Source organism: Trachemys scripta, chromosome 25, assembly GCF_013100865.1.
Source record: "Trachemys scripta elegans isolate TJP31775 chromosome 25, CAS_Tse_1.0, whole genome shotgun sequence".
Lineage (NCBI taxonomy): Eukaryota > Metazoa > Chordata > Testudines > Emydidae > Trachemys > Trachemys scripta.
Genome location: NC_048322.1, coordinates 682538 through 703777, shown reverse-complemented (window position 1 = coordinate 703777; position 21240 = coordinate 682538). Strand labels below are relative to the sequence as shown.

At 47.8% G+C, this 21240-nt stretch overlaps 1 protein-coding gene across 5 annotated transcripts in view; it reads left to right on the top strand.

The window, feature by feature from the left end:
• LOC117869996 (zinc finger protein 239-like) overlaps positions 1-20988 on the top strand; it is a 1162621-nt gene extending 1141633 nt beyond the window's left edge. For 2 of the 5 annotated variants that reach the window (XM_034757125.1, XM_034757131.1), the window contains 2 exons: positions 18144-18245; positions 18648-20988. In XM_034757125.1, coding sequence (XP_034613016.1) covers positions 18144-18245; positions 18648-19813 — 1268 coding nt within the window. In that variant the 3' untranslated portion in view covers positions 19814-20988. Of the gene's footprint in view, positions 1-171; positions 443-1277; positions 1612-10923; positions 11007-12735; positions 14127-17419; positions 17599-18140; positions 18246-18647 lie in introns of those variants that run through there. The other 3 variants (XM_034757130.1, XM_034757129.1, XM_034757132.1) reach the window with 3 other exon arrangements.
• Positions 20989-21240: the final 252 nt, after the last annotated feature.

Genomic DNA, 21240 nt, shown 5'->3' with positions numbered 1-21240 from the left:
GTGAGTGTGTGTGTGTGTCTGTAATTGTGTGAATGTGTGTGAGAGAGAGCGAGTGTGTGTCTGTGGGTGTGGGTCTGGGTGTCTGTGGGTGGGTCTCCTTAACTCCTGCTCCTCCCCCCAGCCCTGATTTTGCCCCTCAGCCCCTCTCCTGACCCGGCCTCCAGCTGCTTCACCCCGCCCCCCCCTCCATTTCCGCCCCCGGCTCAGACTCTGGCCACCCCTTGCTCTGTGTGTGTGTGTGCGCGCGCGCTTAACTCCTGCTCCTCCCCCTCAGCCCCTCTCCTAACCCTGCGTCCAGCTGCTTGACCCCCCTAACGAGTCAATTTCCGCCCCCCCCCCGCTCCGATTTTCCCCTTTTTGCCCCGTCAATAGCAACCACAGACTCTGATGGCAAGGAAGGGCAGGGGCTTCAGCAGATGTTACTGAGCATGCTCAGTGTCGGGTAAGTAGGAGAGCACTTTACTACACTACACCGGGCCCATCACCTGTCACTTTCGGGGAGGGGGGGGAGCTCAGGGCCCGAGGGGGAGCTGGTAAGAACCGAGCAGGGGACTGGGCCGGCCCCCCCCTACCGAGACCCCTCCAGCCCTTGGCTAGGCCGGAAGCTGGGGCAGGGCGGTGGGTCCCGGTGCAGCCTCCATAGTGATGGGGGGGTTGAACAGTCTCTGGGGGGCCGGGAAATCCCTGGGGGAGAGTGTCTCTGTGTGTGTCTGCAAAAAGAACAGGAGTACTTGTGGTCTGTGTCTCTGTGTGTGTGTGTGTGTGTGTCTCTGTGTGTTGCACCTGCCCATCCCCCACTGCTGCCCTCTTCCCTGTTCCAGGGTCCTTCCAGCTCTCCCTCCCTGGCCCCCTTCAAACTGCCCCCATGTGAATGGGAGGGGGGGAACCGTCACTGTCTGTGTGTGTTGGACAGTCACATAAAATCCCTTCAACCTGCCCCCTTCCCCCTCCCTTCATTTCATAGCCACAGAAAATCCCCCCCCCCCCCCCGCCGGGGGTTTTTTCTCTCTTTTTATAAAAGGGGGGTTTTGTGCCCTTTTTTCCCCCCCCCCCCAAACTCGGGTAAAAAAATACCCTAAACCCCCCCCCCCCCCCCCCGGCCACTTTCTCTCTCATTGTCTATTTCTACTTGAATGGGCCCTAAGTGTTGTGCCCTGCCTCTCTAATGATAAAACACGAACCACAGCTTAGATTTACCCCTTTGCTCTGATTCTTCAGCGTGACTAGACATTTATTGCAAATGTTGCCTCTTTTCTCTCTGTTCATTTATCAAATAGTGTTGGTGTCACGGAGTTCCTGGGCAATGCTCTGGCACTGCTCCGGCACTGCTCCTATGAAGCCAGACAGCACTCTGGTGAAGTCTCCTCTCTCAGAGCAGACTGTCTCCAGGGCAAGAAGCTCACACGCCTTCCACCTTCCTGGGTCTGACCTCAGATCATTCAGCATCCTCTGCCCCACCGTGCGTTTCCCACAGCAAGTCCACCCAGGCGGGGTCCTGGGGAAGCCAGAGGGTCCTGCATGCACCCCCACTTCACAGTCAGACGTGACTCTCAGCTAGCCGGGAAAACAGAGGTTTATTAGATGACAGGAACATGGCCTAAAACAGAGCTGGTAGGTACAGAGAACAGGACCCCTCAGCCGGGTCCATTTTGCAGGGCAGTGAGCCAGACAACCACGTCTGCACCTCACTCCACATCCCCAGCCAGCCCCAAACTGACTCACCTGCCAGCCCCTCCTCCTCTGGGCTTTGTCTCTTTCCCGGGCCAGGAGGTCACCTGATCTTTGTTCTCCAACACCTTTAGCTATCACCTTGCAGGGGGGAAGGGCCCAGGCCATTTATGTGCACTGACCCTTGGCTCTGCAACAATTACACCCCCTTATTCCACCACCTAGAGACTTAAGAAATGCATAGGGGAAACTGAGGCACCCCTACAGTATTCAGAGGAAACATTAAGAACAGTCCCACTTCGTCACAGTTGGGAAATACACTCAGATTTTACCTGTTTCAGAGTAGCAGCCGTGTTAGTCTGTATCCGCAAAAAGAAGAACAGGAGTACTTGTGGCACCTTAGAGACTCACAAATTTATTAGAGCATAAGCATCCGAAGAAGTGGGCTGTAGTCCACGAAAGCTTATGCTCTAATAAATTTGTTAGTCTCTAAGGTGCCACAAGTATTCAGATTTTACCTGTGATCAACAACTGATATATGCTGTGGAGTGTAGGTTTTTTGGGGTTGGGTTGTTTTTTTTTTTCTTGAATTGCCTGACATTATGTTGTGGGGGGGATTTTTCTGTATGCTATATCTTTATATGTATATATTGCATAGCAACCTAGAAATGTAGGGCTGAACAGGGCCTCAAGCTGTCATCAAGTCCAGCTCTCTCTGCCGAGGCAGGACCCAGTATATGTAGATTATCTCTGACAGAGGTTTGTCCTACCTGTTCTTAAAAACTTCCAGGGAAAGAGACTCCACAGCCACCCTTGTAAGACTATTCCACAGCTGAACTACCTGAGCTCTGGGGACCCCACACAGATTTTAGTGGTGAGCAGCTCTGGAGAGAGGAGACCCCAGTGAGTGGGCAGCTGGGTAAATAGACTAAAGTTGGGAGGAGAAACATTGACGTGTCCAAGGTCACCCAGGCTGTCCGTGAGAGAAATAGATCCCATTTCTAGGGCTGTTTTGGGTACTGAAGGTCTCTGCCACGCTGGTGTTTTAGGCATTGGTGCAAACCCTTAGTATAGACAAAATTTACACTAGTGCACTCTGTCCCCGTTTGAAGGCTTGGGGTGGGGGGAACAGTGCAGCTGGTAACGGAGGGGCAGCAGTGAGGTATGAGCCAGGAGCACAGCCCCACAGGACTGGACACCGACTTCTCCTGACCCAGGACACCCACCCCCAGCTGTGTGTGCAAGGACTGCAGCTGAGCTGCCCTGCCAAGACAGCCTGTGCATCCATAGATGAACCACCTCTTCCTGCACCTAATACAGTGGGGTCTGGGGACCTCTCCAAGCTGCGGGTGACGGGGCTCTGGAGTTACCGGGGTCTGTTCGTGGCTCTGTCACTGACCTGCTTGGTGACCTGGGGAACTCACAGCCCCTCTGTGTTTTCCTCCTACCCACTGTCTACTTGGATTGTCATCTCTTTGGAGCAAGGACTGTCCCTCTCTCTCTGTGCAGTGCCCAGCACAATGGCGGTGCTGATTTCAGTCAGGTTCTCTCCTATGCGCAGCACGATGGGGCCCTGATCTCCATCAGTGTCTGTGCAACGCAAGGCACAGTTTATAGACTCACAGACTTTAAGGCCAGAAGGGACCATCATGATCATCTAGTCTGAGCTCCTGCCCATCGCAGGCCACAGAACCTTCCTCACCCACTCCTGTAACAGACCCCCTAACCTCTGGCTGAGTAATGAAGTCCTCAAATCATGATTTCGGGAGAGAAAAGTGTGTCTGTGTGTTGCACCTACCCCTCCCCCCCGCCCCCCCCCTTCCCTGCGGCAGGGCCCTTCCCCGGCCCTGGCCCCCTTAAACCTCCCCCCCCCCCCCCGGCTCCCTTAGGGCCCGTTTGAAGGGGGGGGGGGAACCGTCACTGTCTGTGTGTGTTGGACAGTCACATAAAATCCCTCCAAACTGCCCCCTTTCCCCTCCCCTCATTTCATAGCCACAGAAATCCCCCCCCACCCCCCATCTGGGGGTTTGTCTCTCCTGTTACCAAATGCGGAGTTTGTGACCCGTTTTCTGCACCACTCTCATAGATGGATATAACATATCCTAAAATCCCTCCACCTGCCCCCCTGCCATTTTCTCTCTCGTACTCTATTTCTACTTGAATGGGCCCTGAGTGTTGGGCCCTGTCTCTCTAATGATAAAACACAAACAACATCTCAGATTTACCCCTTTTCTCCGGTTCTTCAGCGTGACTAGGCATTTATTGCAAATCTTGCCTCTTTTCTCTCTGTTCATTTGTCAAATACTGATGGGAAATAAACTCAGATTTTACCTCTGATCAACAACTGACGTATGCTGTGGAGCGTAGGGTTTTTTTTTTTTTTTTTGGGGGGGGGGGGGTTGTTTTTTTTCCTGATTTGCCTGACGTTGTGGTGGGGATTTTTCTGTATGTTGTGTTTTTATACCTATATATTGCATAGCATCTTAGACATGTAGGGCTGCTCGGGATCTCAAGCGGTCATCAAGTCCATCTCTCTCTGCCGAGGCAGGACCCAGTATATGTAGATTATCTCTGACAGAGGTTTGTCCTACCTGTTCTTAAAAACTTCCAGGGAAGCGACTCCAGCAACTAGGGATTTATCCAGTGAAGTAGGTGACTTTGAGCCAGACACTGAAAGATCCTCGTGCCTTAGTTTCCACACTGGCCACAGGAGGTTACTAGTACTCCCTCCCCAGATTCCTGGGGGCAGCCAGGGATAATTTAGTGGTTTATGGGAATTAGAAGAGGAAAATTCATTAAGAACGATGATATTTGTGTGTTTATTATTAAATCCCCAGACACCCACCAATCCCCGTCCTCCTTCCGATGAGCTATAAATATCTATGATCCTATAGTGAGTTTCTTCCTCTCCCCACTTTCTATAGCAGCGCTTTTAAGAACAGGCCAGGGAAACATGGAAATACTTTCAACCAAATTCCAGAAGCCGCTGAGCGTGCACAAGTTAAAACGAAAACAAGGTTCTGTCTCTCCAAGGACCTGGCCCCTAGTTCAAAATTATAGACACTCCGCAGAAATCTGAAATGGCCACTTCATAACTGATAGAATGTTATTGATCTATTGACTTCTGGGAATTACCAATAAAAGAAAGAACCCAGTGAAGTTGATACCATGAGGGAAAGATCTCATGTGTCTTTACAAATTGGTATAATCTAATCTGGAACTTTATACAGTAAAATGCCTTATTCGTAGCCCTATAGCGATTGCCTGTATCCTGTAGGGACCTTAATTCTGCCCATTCCCAACTGCTTCTGTCCCCCACCATACCCCAAAACTTTTTCACCCCTGGAACTCTAAACTCTATCCCCTTCTCTTTGCCTCTGAAAGTTGCCTTTCCCAGGGCTTTGCTGCCTGTGTGAATGGCAGGTAGGGATGGGGAGCCATCACTTTCTGTGTATTTATTGAACATTCATCTAGTCCCTGACACCTTCATTTATGCAGCGGTACGTTTATTGTAATTATTTATCTTTTAAAAAGGCAAAAACGTCAAAGATCAGGTCTGCAGCCTACAAACCCTCCGTGTCCTTAAACAGCAGTATGTTGGGCCCTGCCAGAGTATCAAGTTCAGCAAAATTCAAACCTCCAAAAACTAGGAAATAGAGAGCTAATGTGCACGCCAATGCAACCTTAACTCTGCCCCCTGGAGGTGGCAACAGCCACTGGGCATTATCTGCCAGCACTCCAGCTGCACTCACTGTGTTAGGTGTAGCTTCACTGAAAGGTAGAGGCGTTAGTTGGAGCAACTTGGTGGAGGTGTGATTGTGATATAAGAAGATCTGGGTCTGAGTCCCCCATGTGTGCGATGAAAGGAAAGAGGTGCATGTGTACCTTGAGCTTCCAGTGTGTATCTGCACTGAGCTGTGCATGTTGTCAGGTGGAAACGGGACTGTTTGCCATGAGAATGGTCAGCAGTGAGATGGGATGCGAGAGCAGTCTGTGTGCTTAACGATGGGTACGTGAATGTAGAATGTTAGCTGGAACTTCTGTGAGTAAGGATGAAAGAGTTGTAAAAAGGGGTGAAGAGGTGCCTGTACAGCGCAGCTCACCTAAAACCAAATTCCGTCTTAGCAAAGATCAAGTGCTTTATTGTGTGCCCTGGTTGACATTTTCCCCAGTACTTTAGTGATAGGCACTATCTCAAATAGCTGGGTGCACATAGGTGTGTTGTAGGAGTAAAGAAAGGGTCATTGCTCACGTGGGTCAGAATTAGGATTACATTGGTGTGTACCTTATCTCTGCATTTCCTGACTATTACAAGTTTGAGTTTTGCTGATCTCTCTTCTGGAGGGCACCAGACAGCTCCGGGCAACCTTAAATCCTGCGTTCATAAAGTTTTTTGTAAGTGAATTTCCTAGCTTTTTGCATAGAGCGATGTTGGCGGGAGGAGGTAGCAGCCCTATAGGCAGTTGTGGGTCTCACACAAGTTTGCAATCGGAGGCACAGAGAAGTGCAATGAGTTACCCAAGGTCGCCCAACAGGTCTGTGGCAAAGCCAGGTATAGTCCCAACCCAGCGCTCTCTCCATGTGAAGTGTTGCTCTCCTCTCCTGTATTTTTTCATTATGGTGGAATGGGAATAATGGTCATGCTTTCAAATGTTTCTCTCCTTCCCCACCTCCTCCTTCTGCCACCATTTCCAGCTCGGCCTCCCCTTCTTTCAAGTGTTTGTCATGGGCAGTTGGTAACAGAGCCAGTGAGAGAAATCTCTGACCTGGTCTGTGCCCCAGCTGCGCCTTCTGCTCCTGGTCTAGCCATGTCCTAGCTCTGCCCCTCCTCCAAACAGGCCCCCTCCCCGATACACTGTGGCCTGCCCCTCCACCCCATACATGTGTAACATGTACCTTTAAACTATTCATATTTTGGATTTCAGATAATTAAATTTGTTACCTTCAGCTCCCCCCATAAGTTTCAGTTGTTTGGTCTGACAGTTTTCCATTGACAGTTTAGGAGGGAGCAAGGCTGGTCCCTTGAGCGTTGCGTTACCTTGCGTGCTGACTAGTGAGAAGTGACGACTCCCTCTTGGGTGGATGGGCCGATCCGGGGCCGGTTACCTCTCGGTGATTGATTTTTCCATTCCAAGTTCATAAAGTAGATTTTCAATATAAATGCTTTGTTCCTTACGTAGGACCCGTACGTTGATCTCTCGGTCTTTGAGTCTTGACCAGCTATGAGCTTTCTGTAGACACCTCGCATGACCATCCTCCAAGAGATGTGTTTGGTGTGATGGGTTTGTCAGGTCTCAGATGAGAGCTGCTGGCAAAGACCAAGTGACCCTTTGCCAACGGATCTCTGTGTCACTGTCTGACCCCCGTAGGCCAGGGAGAGGACAACTTTCTGCCAATGGCCTTCAGGACGGGTGCTGAATTCACTGCAGTGCCCCATATCCCCTCTCCATTTCCCTTCTCGGTGTGCTATCTGGGACGCTGCTCCACTTTCTGCTCCACAGGCCACCCCTTATCTACTCCATGTGCCAGGCTGCTGGCAGCCCCCAGTGAGAGGCCATCCAGCCCATCAACCTGGTGCCCAACTGCTGGGCCTCCCTCAGTGAAGGCCAGAACCCCGCATGCTGCCAACCCTCTGTTTGGGGCTGGAGATGCTCCACAGACTGTTCCCAGGGTTTCCCCAGTCTGAATAGAGTAGGTCTCTCCTGTTAACTCCTGCTCCAGTCCTGGCATGGTTTGCAGGTGTGGAGGAGCTGGGCCAGTCCAGACTAAAGCAGTTTAACCCCTTCTGTGCCAGCGTGGGGTTTATATAGCCCTTCACAGGCACCCAGGCCCAGGGAATGGCCCCCTATCAGCCCCATGCCTGATGTGGTGGGGCGACCCACTGGCAGCATTGCCTTTGAGGGTGCTGCTCCCTCCTGCTCCCTTCCCTCCCCCTTTACTGCCACCACAGGGCCTGTTACCTTGACTTCCTGAGGGGTGACCCCTAGAAGGTGTGTTTTGTTATCTCTTTCCCACCCCCACGGATCCGTTGTGCACCCTCTGTCACTCATCTCTGTCTCAGGAGACAAGGCGGGTAATGGGGCGCAGGTGATGCTATGCTGGAGATCCATCATCACTCCAGAAGTGACAGTCTTGACCCTCCTTGAAGGTTGCCGGGATGCTGACTTGCACTGGCGGAGAACTGGGGCTTGACTGAGTCCATAGACCATTTGGCCCACACTGTGTCACTGTAAAGCCTGCTCCGCGTTGCTGCCAATTGCTGCTGGTGGCGTTGTGCCCGTAAGTCTCTGTAACTCTGTCTTCAGTGACTCGAGGGCATGAGCACCAGCCTCAGGCAGACTGGGAAGAAGCAGGGAACAAACCCCAAATTGGTTGTGAGGTCTATATGGAGATTTCACCAACCAAGTATCCAGTGTAAACGCTTCAGGCACTGTAACAGCATTAACGTGGAATCACAGACAGTTCCCTTGTGCCATCCCATATATCTCACCACGCAGGTGAGCTCACCTTTGTGACAGATGGTCCCTTACTCCAGGGGTTCTCAACCTTTTTCTTTCTGAGGCCCCCCCCCAACATATAAAAACTCCATGGCCCATGTGGGCCACAATAACTGGCTTTCTGCATCCAAAAGCCAGGGCTGGCGTTAGGGGGTAGCAAGCAGGGCAACTGCCTGGGGCCCCATGCCATAGGGGCCCCCACAAAGCTACATTGCTTAGGCTTTGGCTTTAGCTCCTTGTCGTGGGGCTCAGGGGCCCTGACTTCAGCCCCATGCGCTGGGACTTCAGTTTTCTGCCCTGGGTCTTGGCAAGTCTAATGCTGGCCTTTCTTGGCAGCCCCCCCGTTAACTGCTCGTGGCCCCCCAGGGGGCTCCAGACCCCTGGTTGAGAACCACTGCCTTACACCACGAATCACAGCAATGTTCAGGTTACTGCCAGTCCCAAAGAATCAGTCACTTCCTTAGGTCAATTGAATCTTAGATCTCCCACAAAGACAACACTTGGAGCCAGTCCTGTCATAACCTCTATTGAGATTTATTTCAAAGAAAATGAGAATTGTTTACAAAGTTAAAGCAGATGGAGACGAGTTACAGTCTTAAATTTCAAAAGGCAATGGAAGCTTAATAAGCAAGCTCTACATATTCTTTAGGACTAACCCAGGATAGGGAGCTGAGAATCTCTTCCTTATGCCTAGAAACTTTGCCCCCGCCCAGAGTGCAAGCAGCATACAGATAATCAGTTCCTTCAGCATGGGTTTTTTTATCCCCTTTCTGCCATGTGCTCTGAGCTGCAAACTCAGCTAATGAGAGGTCAAGAGCACAACAACAACAGTCTTGTGTCTTCTTTAACGTCCCATAATAGTCTATCTGATGTTGATGGATCTTTCCTGCCAGGCAGGGTGTAATGCATTCTGTTGGCAATCAGCACTTCCCCTAGGTAAAGTCTCTCCCCTGTCTGGTGATGTAAATAGCCACAGAGGCTCACAATGCAACTAGTGAGATATTAACCCAGGCAACAACTCAATAAAGCATTCAATAAAGTCTAAACACATTCTTGTCATTCTAATACCTGTTTTAACAATACTAACACTGGGGAGTCAGACTGATTCCAGCTATGCGTTTGTCCGTGTTCAGTTAAAACATGGGGGCTTTTACAAGAGCTAACACCTCATCTGCCAGTGTCACAGGCAGGATGGGCAGGGATGGTGTCTCTGGCCTCAGTTTGCCAGAAGCTCAGAATGGGCGACAGGGGATGGATCACTTGATGATTCCCTGTTCTCTTCATTCCCTCTGAAGCACCTGGCATTGGCCACTGAGCTAGATGGACCATTGGTCTGACGCAGTGGGCCATTCTTATGTTCACAGGTTCTATGAGGAGTATCTACTCATCTGGACTCAATAGGGAGCCACAGAAAGAAACAAGGTGTGCTGAGACAAGGAGGCCCAGTCTCAGAGCCCCCAGGGTCATGCTTGCCAAAAGCTAAAACTAGGCCCAGCCCATGAAAGGGGGCACTCCCAGGAGAGACTGTATAAAGGCTGGAGCATCAAACAACTTAGTAAACCTGAGACAGCTGCCTTGGGGACAATGACAGGGAGCATCCCCCAAAGTGACTCCTTTGATTCTGCTCTTCTCTGGCCTTTGGTTCATAGAATCATAGAACTGGAAGAGACCTCAAGTAGTCATCTAGTCCTGTCCCCTGCACTGAAGGCAGGACTAAGTATTATCTAGATAATCCCTGAGAGGTGTTTGTCCAGCCTGCTCTTAAAAATTCCCAATGGTGGAGATTCCACAACCTCCCTAGTCAATTTATTCCATTGCTTAACCGCCCTAACAGGAAGTTTTTTCTAATGTCAGACCTAAACCTCCCTTTCTGCAATTTAAGCCCATTGCTTTTTGTGCTATCCTCAGGGGTTAAGAAGAACAATTTTTCTCCCTCCTCCTTCTAACAGCCTTTTATGTACTTGAAAACTGTGATCATGTCCCTTCTCAGTCTTCTCTTCTCCAGACTAAACAAACACAATTTTTTCAATCTTCCCTCATAGGTCATGTTTTCTAGACCTTTCATCATTTTTGTTGCTCTTCTCTGGACTCTCTCCAATTTGTCCACATCTTTCCTGAAATATGGCGCCCAGAACTGGACGCATTGCTCCAGTTGAGGCCTAATCAGCGTGGAGCAGAGCAGAAGAATTACTTCTCGTGTCTTGCTTACAATACTCCTGCTAATACATCCCAGAATGATGTTTGCTTTTTTTGCAACAGTGTCACTCTGTTGACTCGTATTTAGCTTGTGATCCACTGTGACCCCCCAGATCCCTTTCCACAGTACTACTTCCTAGGCAGTCATTTCCCATTTTGTATGTGTGCAACTGCTTGTTCCTTCCTAAGTGAAGTACTTTGGATTTGTCCTTGTTGAATTTCATCCTATATACTTCAGACCATTTCTCCAGTTTGTCCAGATCATTTTGAATTTTAATCTTATTCTCCAAAGCACTTGCAATTCCTCCCAGCTTGGTATCCTCCGCAAACTTGATAAGTGTAACAGAGAGACTCTGCTACTGAGAGGGTTTCACCGTGTGTCAGAGGGTTACACCCTGGTGGGAGGGGGCTAGGCATGTACTGGAATAAGGTCACTCTGTGCTTCGCAGTGTGGCAGAACCTAGAATGTCCATTAGCAGGGAAAAATCTGTGGGGAATCGGCTTGTGGAGTGGACAAAATCCCCATCTGAATTCTCTCACATTGCCCTTCTCTCCCTGGCAGGCTACAGAATAACGTCCATGTTTCGCTCCAGATCATTCCCTCCTCCCAGGGGGAAGGAAATGGCTGCAATGGAGCTGGCTCAGGTAAGGGATTACCAGGGAGCTGGTGATGGGTTCTGCTTGGAGGGAGAGGAGCAGTAAAGGCATAGGAGGGTGGGAGCTGCTAGAGGTGATGGGAGATAGGAACTATCTAGGGTGGAGAAAGGGAGGGGACAGGACGTGACAAACTGGCTGAGACTTGTGTAATCTAGGATGTAATGGGTTGTCACCCTGGTGTGCAGTCTGGGGGGCTTCTGGGAACCGCTGTGCCCTCTAATTCTGAAGCTGGGCTGTCCCTTCTCACACTGCTTTGCTGGAGATTCAGCCAGCCTCTCCAGGCCTTTTTATCACCCAACACGACAACAGGTGGCGCCATACACTCAGTTAAGCTACCTGAGTGCTTTACCTAAGCCACTCAAGGACAGACAGAAAACAACAACCAATTTCCCAGCGATAAGTGATAGCAAATAGATCAAAGTAGATTACTTGGCAAATAACCAGAAACTCAAACTGAGCCTCGCATACTAGATAAGAGGTGGGTAAACTATGGCCTGCAGGCCACATCCAGCCCGCAGGACCCTCTTGCCCGGCCCCTGAGCTCCTGGTCCAGGGGGCTAGCCCCTGGTCCCTCCCCTCCAGTTGGATAGAGGGCAGGGGAGTTCGGGGTGGTGGTCAGGAGGTGGGGGTGTGGATAGGGGTCAAGGAGGTCAGCAGGGCCGCTCAGAGGGCGGGGCAAGTGGGGCATTTTGCCCCGGGCCCTGCAGGACCCCCCACAAGAATATAGTATTCTATAGTATTGCAACTTATTTTTATGGAAGGGGCCCTCGAAATTGCTTTGCCCCAGGCCGCCTGAATCCTAACCAGCCCTCCATACAATTTCCCAAACCCGATGCAACACTCAGGCCAAAACTTTTTCCCGCCCCTTTACTAGCTGCATAGAATTTGAATTAGCAGTTTCTCACCCTGACTGATGATTGAAGCAGTCCACCAGCACATCCCCCAGTTCAGTCTTTGTTCCTCAGGTGCTTCCAGGAGTTCACTTGTCTGGGGAATGAGGCCAAGAGATGATGTCACATCCCACCTTATGTAGCTTTTCCATATGGCAGGAACCCTTTGTTCCAAACTCAGTTCCCAGTCCCCTTTGTGGAAAAATACAGGTACCAAAATGGAGTTCATTGTCATATGGTCTGGTCACATGCCCTAGCATGCCCTGCTGTAGCCATGACTCATAGGCTGGCTGGAACATTCACAGGAAGGGTAAGCTCTTCCACGGTCCATTGTCTTTGTTGATGAGCCATCAGCACTGTCTGGCTTCTTCACTGTTGTACCTGAAAGGCTCGTTGTGGGTGTTACCCAGAATAAGCACATTTGAAATACAGATACATAGTCAATATTCATAACTTCAGATACAAACATGATCCATGCACACAAAAAGGATAATCCTATTCAGGAAATTATAACTTTTCCAATGACCCTGCACATGATGCATCTTCCACAAAATGCCTCATAATTATGTCCTAATCATATTATAATCCAACACTACGCTGAATATGGGGTGTAGTGTGAGATAGGTCTTAATTTCAAGGCACAGGAGTTGGGAATGGAACTTCCCCTCTTTGTGGAACAGGAAATAACCCCCCAGCCAGGACTGGGAAAACTTCCCAGACTCCCAGTGCTGGAGCCTGAATCTACTGACACTTTATTAGTTACCACCACCCCCAGTCTTTGTGGCAACTGCAAACTTTATCAGTGATGATTTTATATTCTCTTCTAGGTCATTGATAAGAATGTGAAATATCACAGGGCCAAGAACCAATCCTTGCGGGAAGCCACTAGAAAGAAATCCACTTGACCATGGTTCCCCATTTACAATCCCAGTTTTTAATCTATTTAATGTATGCCGTGTGTATTTTGTATCTTTCTAGTTTTCAAGTCACAATATTGTGCTGAACCAAGTCATATGCCTTACAGAAGTCTAGGTATATTACATCAGTACTATTAGCTGTGACCAAACTTGGATCTCATCCAATAAGGATATCCAGTTAGTTTGATAGGATCTATTGTGTCTAAACCTTTGTTAATGGGTACTAATTATATTAGCCCCCCCTTTAATTCTTTATTAATGAAATCCGGTATCTGCTGCTCCATTCTTTTGCCCAGTATCAATTTTAGACTAACACCCTTGTAATGAGATAGGTCATCTCTTTTACACTTTTTAAATATTGGCACAGCATTAGCTTTATTCCTGTCTTATGGAATTTCCCCAGTGTTCCAAGTCCTAATTAAAATCAACATTAACAGTCCATCACTCTCCTACACCAGGTCTTTCAAAACTCTTGTTATCTGGACCCACTGATTTAAACATATCTAACTTTAATAGATGGTGTTTAACGTCCTCGTGAGTTACTGTTGGAATAGAAAGACTGTCAGCGTCAACATCTTATGATAAGAGTTAGATCATCTGTTTTTTTCTCCAAATCCAGGAGAGAGATATTTATTGAACACTTTTACCTCTTCTTCATTATTTTTGATAATTCTGCCATTTCCATCTAGTAATTTACCACTACCATTGTTAGGTTTAATGTTGTACTTAATATACTTTTAAAAATTTCCTTCTTATTGTCATTGATCATTGATTTCTGATAGCTTCCCTTACCAATTTTCTACAATTCTGACCTTCTAACTTATATTCTTTACTATTGACTTCCCCTTTCTTCCATCTATTTTATTTGGAGAGTGTTGGGATTCCTAGTAGGGAGCCACCAGCAGGGTCCAGAGACAGCCCCATCTCCTATATCAATCTCTGGCTAGTAGGTATGTGATAAATGTGAAAACCCTGCCTCCTTCTGTCAGCTGGGAAACACAAAGGTTCTCTCTTCCTACCCTCTGATGCCTCCTGGCTGCTCTAGGCAAGGTGGGGTGGGACTCTGTTAACATGTGCCTCCCAGAGCTTCCATTTACCTGGTGCTGTTGTTCCGTGAATAGTGGGGTTGTGACTGGGGCAGCAGGTACTGAGTGTTGAACTCTTGCTCTTTCAGAGGCCGGTGACTTTCGAGGAGGTGGCTGTGTATTTCACCAGGGAAGAGTGGGCTCTGCTGCACCCCACTCAGAGAGCCCTCTACAGGGATGTCATGCAGGAGAACTATGAGAATGTGACCTCGCTGGGTAAGGATTCCCGTCCCCTCAGTTATTAGATGCTGTGGGTACTCTAAAGAACCTGAGTAGTAATAACTATTCACCTTTACTCATGATACAAGTTTTGACAAGTTTCCTAGCCCCTCCCCCTTTTTTTTTTGCCTTATCTCCCACCCACTACTATAATTTTTGGACATGTGCCTTTTTGGTGTTATCGGTCATTTTAAAATTGCATTTAGTGTATCGTTATTGGATACATTAATATCTACATTAATAACTGTAACTTTCATGCCTTTTCCTCATTTTAAGAGGAAAATATGCTGCCTGTAGAATTCTAAATTAAGTAAATAGTGTAGGACTCATGCATGGCTTGTGTGACAATCAGATGACCTCCTCTTTTGATAGGAGAGCGTATAATGTTGCCATTCAGGACCCCATAGGTGAAGGAAGAAGAGAGATGTGGGAGGGGAGGAAAATGGGGGAGGGGGGTAGATAATTCTGGGGCGCCAGGACATGGGGAGGGTGTGTATAGGATTAGAGCTAAGAAGCAGCAGGGAGGGATGAGGTAGTGAGAGACGAGAAGGGAACACTAAGAAGTTCCCAAGGTGCCGGGAGGTGGTGCCGGCTGAGAGTAATGGGACGAAGGGGAGGGGAGTGTGTAGGAAGGGCACCCAGGAAGTGGGCTGGGTGCGTCAGTGGGAGGGAGGAGAGGTTTGGGGATGTAGAGCTTGGGGGATCCCAGACCTTTAACCCCGAATCCCTATCCAAGCCTTGTTGCTTTAGAGCCTACACTCCAGTTTTATTTCTGTGCAGTTTCAGTTAATTGTACGTTTCCCCCCCAAATATTATTATTTTAACTCTTGACCTCCCTCTTCCACTCATTACCTCTCTCCCCATATAACCTCCCCATCTCTATGCACAGCAACCCTGGCCAACCATCCTGAGTCCTTGTTGCATCCTGAGTCCTCCCTCCCATACCAGGGCCCCTACCCAGGCACAAATGGGGATTTGGTTGATGATGTCACAGGATGGTAGTGTAGCCTGTACACTTTTTACACCTATAAGATTACGTGTTGGGGTACAACTTGTCCTTGTAGATGGCTACTCCAAGTTAATGGAGGAGATGAAATTTGGTGAAACACACAGAACTTGATTTAATACAGACAGTTATAATTGAAATCATAGGCAAAAATCAATACACATAACGATTAGATTAAAGTAAGTACAGTAAAGAGGGTCTTGCACTCTGCGTACTTACAAATTATGGACACCATTGGAAACAGAGATGGAGGGGCAAGGGCAACCATCAGAAGGGAGGCCCTCCTTCAGTTTACACTGTCTCGGGGACCCGACAAAATGAAAAAATGGTAACTAGGAGAGGTATTTTATCTGCTTTCTTAGGGTAATAGGATGGCTATATACCGTATCTGCTCCTTTACTCTGATTACAATAATTTCAATAGGTGCCCCAAAACATATGTGGCCTTTCGGAAGTCCATAATTATGCATCAAGCATTAATACTCATGATTTACATCACTTATTTATTAATAATACATATGAATGCGGTCCAACTGCTGAGATACTTCATAGCAACCTAATTGCTGAAGCACGCCTCAAACTTCCTGCTTTCAGAATCCTGCAGTGTATTGCACCTGTTTGCGGTTCCTCGTTAGTCTCTCAAAATGGGGGTGCAAAATACCTGACCTGGGATTCTCTCCTTAGGCCTATTCAGGTAAATTCCAGACTTCAGCATAACTACTCCCACAGAGCCACAACCTAATATAAGACCCTTTATTGTAGCAAGCTTAGGCTATGTCTACACTACTGCGGTAAGTCAACCTATGTACCTTAGGTAGAGTTACCGCAGGGTCTACTTACCTTACTCTTCTCGTCAGGGTAGAGTACAGGGTTCGACTGCAGAGACATCTTTAGTCGATTTGGTGGGTTTTTACTAGACCGCTACATCGACCACCGGTGGATCGATCTCAGAGCTTTAATCCCAGCTGTAGTGTAGTCCCTGCCCTTAATAACCCATTTATATATGATCACTTCCTTGCCCCTCCACGCATGTTCCAAGCAAATAAGTAATACTTTGAGAATGACATTTTACCACTAGCAAGTATAAAATTGCCCACAAAACATGAGACTAGGTCATAGATCATAAAATCAGGTCGGGGTCAGCAGGAGCGAGAGTTTGGAGAGAGTCTTGTCCCCTCTCTCCCCATCTGCAGCAGCCACAAGCTGTTTTCCCTCCAGGCTCCTTGGATCTTTGAGCCTGTCCCTCCTAGGTTGCATGGCCCAGTTCTTGTTTCTTACATTCTCCTTTTCTAGAAGTATTAGAGGCTGTTGCTCCTGAATTTTAGTGTTTAATTCCCCAGCCTTCTCCACACGCTGGGGAAGTTTAATTCTCCCTCCCATTACACCTGAGTCACTCGATTTCTTAATGCCCCCAAAAGTGCTTTTGCGATGTCACAGTTCTGGGATAGCTAAGCCTTTGACCTGCCTCCGCAGTGTGCTCAAGGAATGCGCTCTCCTGTATCATGCCTCTAGCCAGCCCCTCTCTATGGGTGGGGACCCACATGCCTCTCCTTCTTGACTAAGGTGTGAGGATTGCAGCTTCTCCTCCACTGTGTTCACTGGAATAAGCTCCAGCTCCTGTGCTTTGCTCTCTCTCCAAGGGCTGTGAGCAGTATGTGTGTGTGTGTGATAGAGGTGGGAATTGTGGTGATACTTGTATGATGCCAATACACACCTCGGTTTCCCTCTGTGATTGGTATTGCTATGATTATAAAGAGTAGGAGAAATGAGGTGTTTTCTCACGTAGCTGTCATGGGGTGATATGAATGGGTTATTAAGGACTGGCTGGGACCAACCTACATCGATGGAATACCTGACAGAGACAACGGAATAATTATTACCTGTCCATGGGAGGATATCTGCTTGGCTGAGTGAAGCATACATGGACTCGTTATGTTTTTGGGAGCAGGAAGAACTGGGCTCGCAGAGGCAGGAAGCTCTGCCGGAGCGAAGACAAATGGGCAGTCACAGTGAAAGGAAACCAAAGCGTTTTCTACAGCAGCAGGGCTCAAGGGCATTGCCCAGTACGGACTATATTGTCTTCTTTGCTTCTCTGTCATTGTACTGAAATCTAACTAACAAATTCTAACATATTGTAATATAATTTTCTAACCAATATATCCCAGTACCCTAATTAACTTACACCTAGCAAAATTAATTATACAGCAGACAGAAAAAATGAGAGAACCAGACTGATTGACAATGTAAAAGCAGTGGCCATAAAGATAAAACAATACGGAAATGAGGGTTTCACAGCCAGAACCATTGATAAGTGATTTCTTGCTAGACAGGATGCTATCAAACTAAGTTTTCTTTAAGCATCTTAAGGTCTGTTTCTTTATCAGGTGGTGATGGGCGCTATCGGGACAAGATTGTCTTCCTAACAGCCCAATAGCACCTTAGTTCAGTGTGACTGGTTTGGGAGGTGAGGACGTGACCGGTCGCTTCCCAGCTTATGGCTGCCCCTGCTGCTTAGCCAAAGGGTTTAGCCTGAGAATAAGGCCTCAGACTCTCCTAGTGAGACAAGGCCCAGACACAGGCAGACTGTGATTTTGATTCTTTGTTTTTATACCTCTGTAACTAGCTAAGTGATAAAAATACACCTGAGTTCTTAAAGTATAGGCTTTACAGGCAGGCCTGAATATCTCTATTCTAACAGTGGGTTCTACCCCTTCCCCCATTCTGTGTCCGTCTTGTCTAATTAGATTGTAAATAGGGCATGGGCCATCTACTATTCTGGGTTTGTACTTTGCCTAGCACAATGGGTACCCACTGTTAGTTGGTCCTGAGGCACTAAGGTAATGCATATGATTTATTATAATAATAACTCTCCTGCCACTTTCAGCTAAGGAAGCTGGCCTTGGGATGTTACTGCTTAAAAATCAGCTGGGGTTAAAACCATGGAATATTCTTTGTGCCAAGTATTCCACAAATTCCACTGACCTCCCTTGTTTTCTTTGCCTGTAGTAGGGTTTCCAGTTTCCAAACCTGATGTGATCTCGCAGCTGGAACGAGGGGAAAAGCCATGGATCCTAGACCTCCAGGGCTCTGAGGAAGAAGTGCTCCGGAGAGGTGAGAAATTGGTTAAACCAAATCAACATCTGTTTGGGAATGCAAGAAACATTTGGGATGCCCTACAAAGACCCTGTGAGCTCTCCAAGTTTAGGATTGTTCCCTGCAGATGTGGAATCATTATGGCAGATATCACTCATGGCTTCCTTCCTATTCTGACTGGCAGCAGATCCCTCCCCAATCTCGCTTTTCCCTGAGTGTTCTGGTGAGATGCAGACCAAAACTGATCCCTTCCTCTCTCCTCTGTGGAAGGGTTTGGGGAAAATCAGCTCCTGATAGGTTTGATCTCTCCCACACATATTTTCGGTTGTTCATCCCTTTTTCCATTCCTCTCTCTGAGATTTCCTTTCTTTCTGGTGCAGGGAGTGACCGATGTCTGGATTCTTTTTGTCTCCCATTCAGGTGATGGGATGGTGAGTGAGAATGAGGAGAAACCCCAGCAGGAAGATGCTGAGCAAGTAGAACCACATGGGAAGTTATCAGGAAGATCCAAAGGGAATGTTTCCGGGAGTTGTGCACTCCGAGAAAAAGCAAAAGCCTGTGAGAGTCAGGAGAGACCAGAGGAAAACTTCAGTAGCCACTCAGACCTTATAATACATGACAGAATCAACTTGGAAGAGACACACTACATGTGCTCTGAGTACGGAAAAAGCTTCAATGGGAACTCTGCCCTTATCACACATCAGAGAATCTACATGGGTGAGAAACCTTATGGATGCTCTGAGTGTGGGAAATGCTTCAATCGGATCTCACACCTTATCAGACATCAGAGAATCCACACAGGAGAGACGCCCTACACGTGCTCCGAGTGTGGGAAAAGCTTCAGTCAGAGCTCTGCCCTGAGCACACATAGGAGAATCCACACAGGAGAGAGGCCCTACACATGCTCCGAGTGCGGGAAAAGCTTCAGTCACAGTTCTGCCCTGAGCACACATAGGAGAATCCACACAGGAGAGATGCCCTACACATGCTCTGAGTGCGGGAAAAGCTTCAATCAGAGCTCTGTCCTGAGCCTACACAGGAGAATCCACACAGGAGAGAGGCCCTACACATGCTCTGAGTGCAGTAAAAGCTTCAGGCGGAGCTCACACCTTTTCAGACATCAGAGAATCCACACAGGAGAGAGGCCGTACACGTGCTCTGAGTGCGGGAAATGCTTCAGTTGTAGCTCACACCTCATCTCACATAGGAGAATCCACACAGGAGAGACGCCCTACACATGCTCTGAGTGTGGGAAAAGCTTCAGGCTGAGCTCAGACCTTATCATACATAGGAGAATCCACAGAGGTGAGAAACCGTATGGATGCTCTGAGTGCGGGAAATGCTTCAGTCGGAGCTCACACCTCATCTCACATAGGAGAATCCACACAGGAGAGACGCCCTACACATGCTCTGAGTGTGGGAAAAGCTTCAATCAGAGCTCTGTCCTGAGCGTACACAGGAGAATCCACACAGGAGAGAGGCCCTACACATGCTCTGAGTGCGGGAAAAGCTTCAGTCAGCGTTCAAACCTTATCAAACATCAGAGAATCCACATGGGCAAGAACTGTAATAAATCCTTTGACTAGGGCTGGCCAAAGATTTTTTTTAAAAAAAAATCACATTTGCTAATTCCCACATAGTGATTTTTGCACCATATTCATCGTGATCTCTCAGCTCCACCAGATGAGTTGCCTGCTTGTGCCTTTTGCTGCTCACCTTCTTTGGGGTCAGTCCTGTGATCTTATCTATCAACTCCTTTCCTTTTGAGTTGTAGGAGTGTGTGTCCCTCCAGCCAGGAATGTTCATCAGCTCCAGGTGGGAGAGAGAGATTTGATCCCAACAAGCGGAAGCAAAAACTATCTGTGCCTGACATTCACTAGGACTGTACATGGCGTTGGCTGCTCAAGTTAGTGATCTTGATGTAAAAAGACAATTCTAGTTGTAGCGCAGATGCAGCCCAGGTGCAGTGGTTGGCATTAGGTTCCCCCTTGACCCGACCTAAACAAACCCTGAGCATCACGGTTATACTGTTCCTCCATTTCAAAGCAATTGTTAGTCTTCAGGTTCCCCCTTTGGGAACAAATTGTTTCATTCCCAGTTGCTCTGATGTTGCTTCAGGTTGTGCTGCAGAGCAGATACTTTTACTACTATTTTTATCACTTCAATATTTTTAACTATAACAAAGAGCAGGAACAGGGCAGGGATAGGGGAAAATGTTATTTCACCCTCTGTAACAACAGAAGAAGATAGGGTAAATCAGAGAGATTTCCTTATTCCCCATCACCATCCCAATCCCCCCTGTTCTTCAATTGGTTAGGTCAATATTTTTTCTAAAGGGCTGGGAAGAGGATTCCCTAGTAAATGACTTGGAACTACGCAAAATGCCCATACATTTGGGCTCCCAAAGCAGTTGTGGCACGGGCTCTGCAGGAGGTCGCTCCTGAAGATATCTCCTTCCTAAGCAGCTGCATGTTGCCTGTTATCTGGGAAAGGCAATCCCTATCTAGGTAGAGATGGGGAAAATGGAAGTGACATTTCTGTTCAACTCTCCCCTGGGAGATGCTGCAAATGTGTAGAAAATGAAATCCATGTTGAATGTGATATAGCTGCAGAAAGATATCTATTTTTAATAGATACCTGACAATTTGGATCTTACACTGATTCTAAGCCGTACCTGAATTTAGGTCCTAATTTAAATCTGTGCCACCAGATTAAAGAAATAAAAGGGCATATTTGGGGGAGTTATACCTCACTATCGCTACTGATATGTTGTGTGGTTGGTGAAGTATTCTACGCCAGAGAAGTGTCAAATTACTCCAAGTAAGATCAAAGATTTGACAAGAACTCAGGTAGAAATTGCAGGTACTGGTGGTTGATTTTCACACCAGAGATGGAAGCTATGGTGACCTGTGGCCCAGGAAAAATATTTTTAGATCCCTGCTCCCTTGTTTAGTGGTATTGGTCACACTCCTAAGGGATGCCATAATTAAATTGGGAATAACCGTCCTTTACC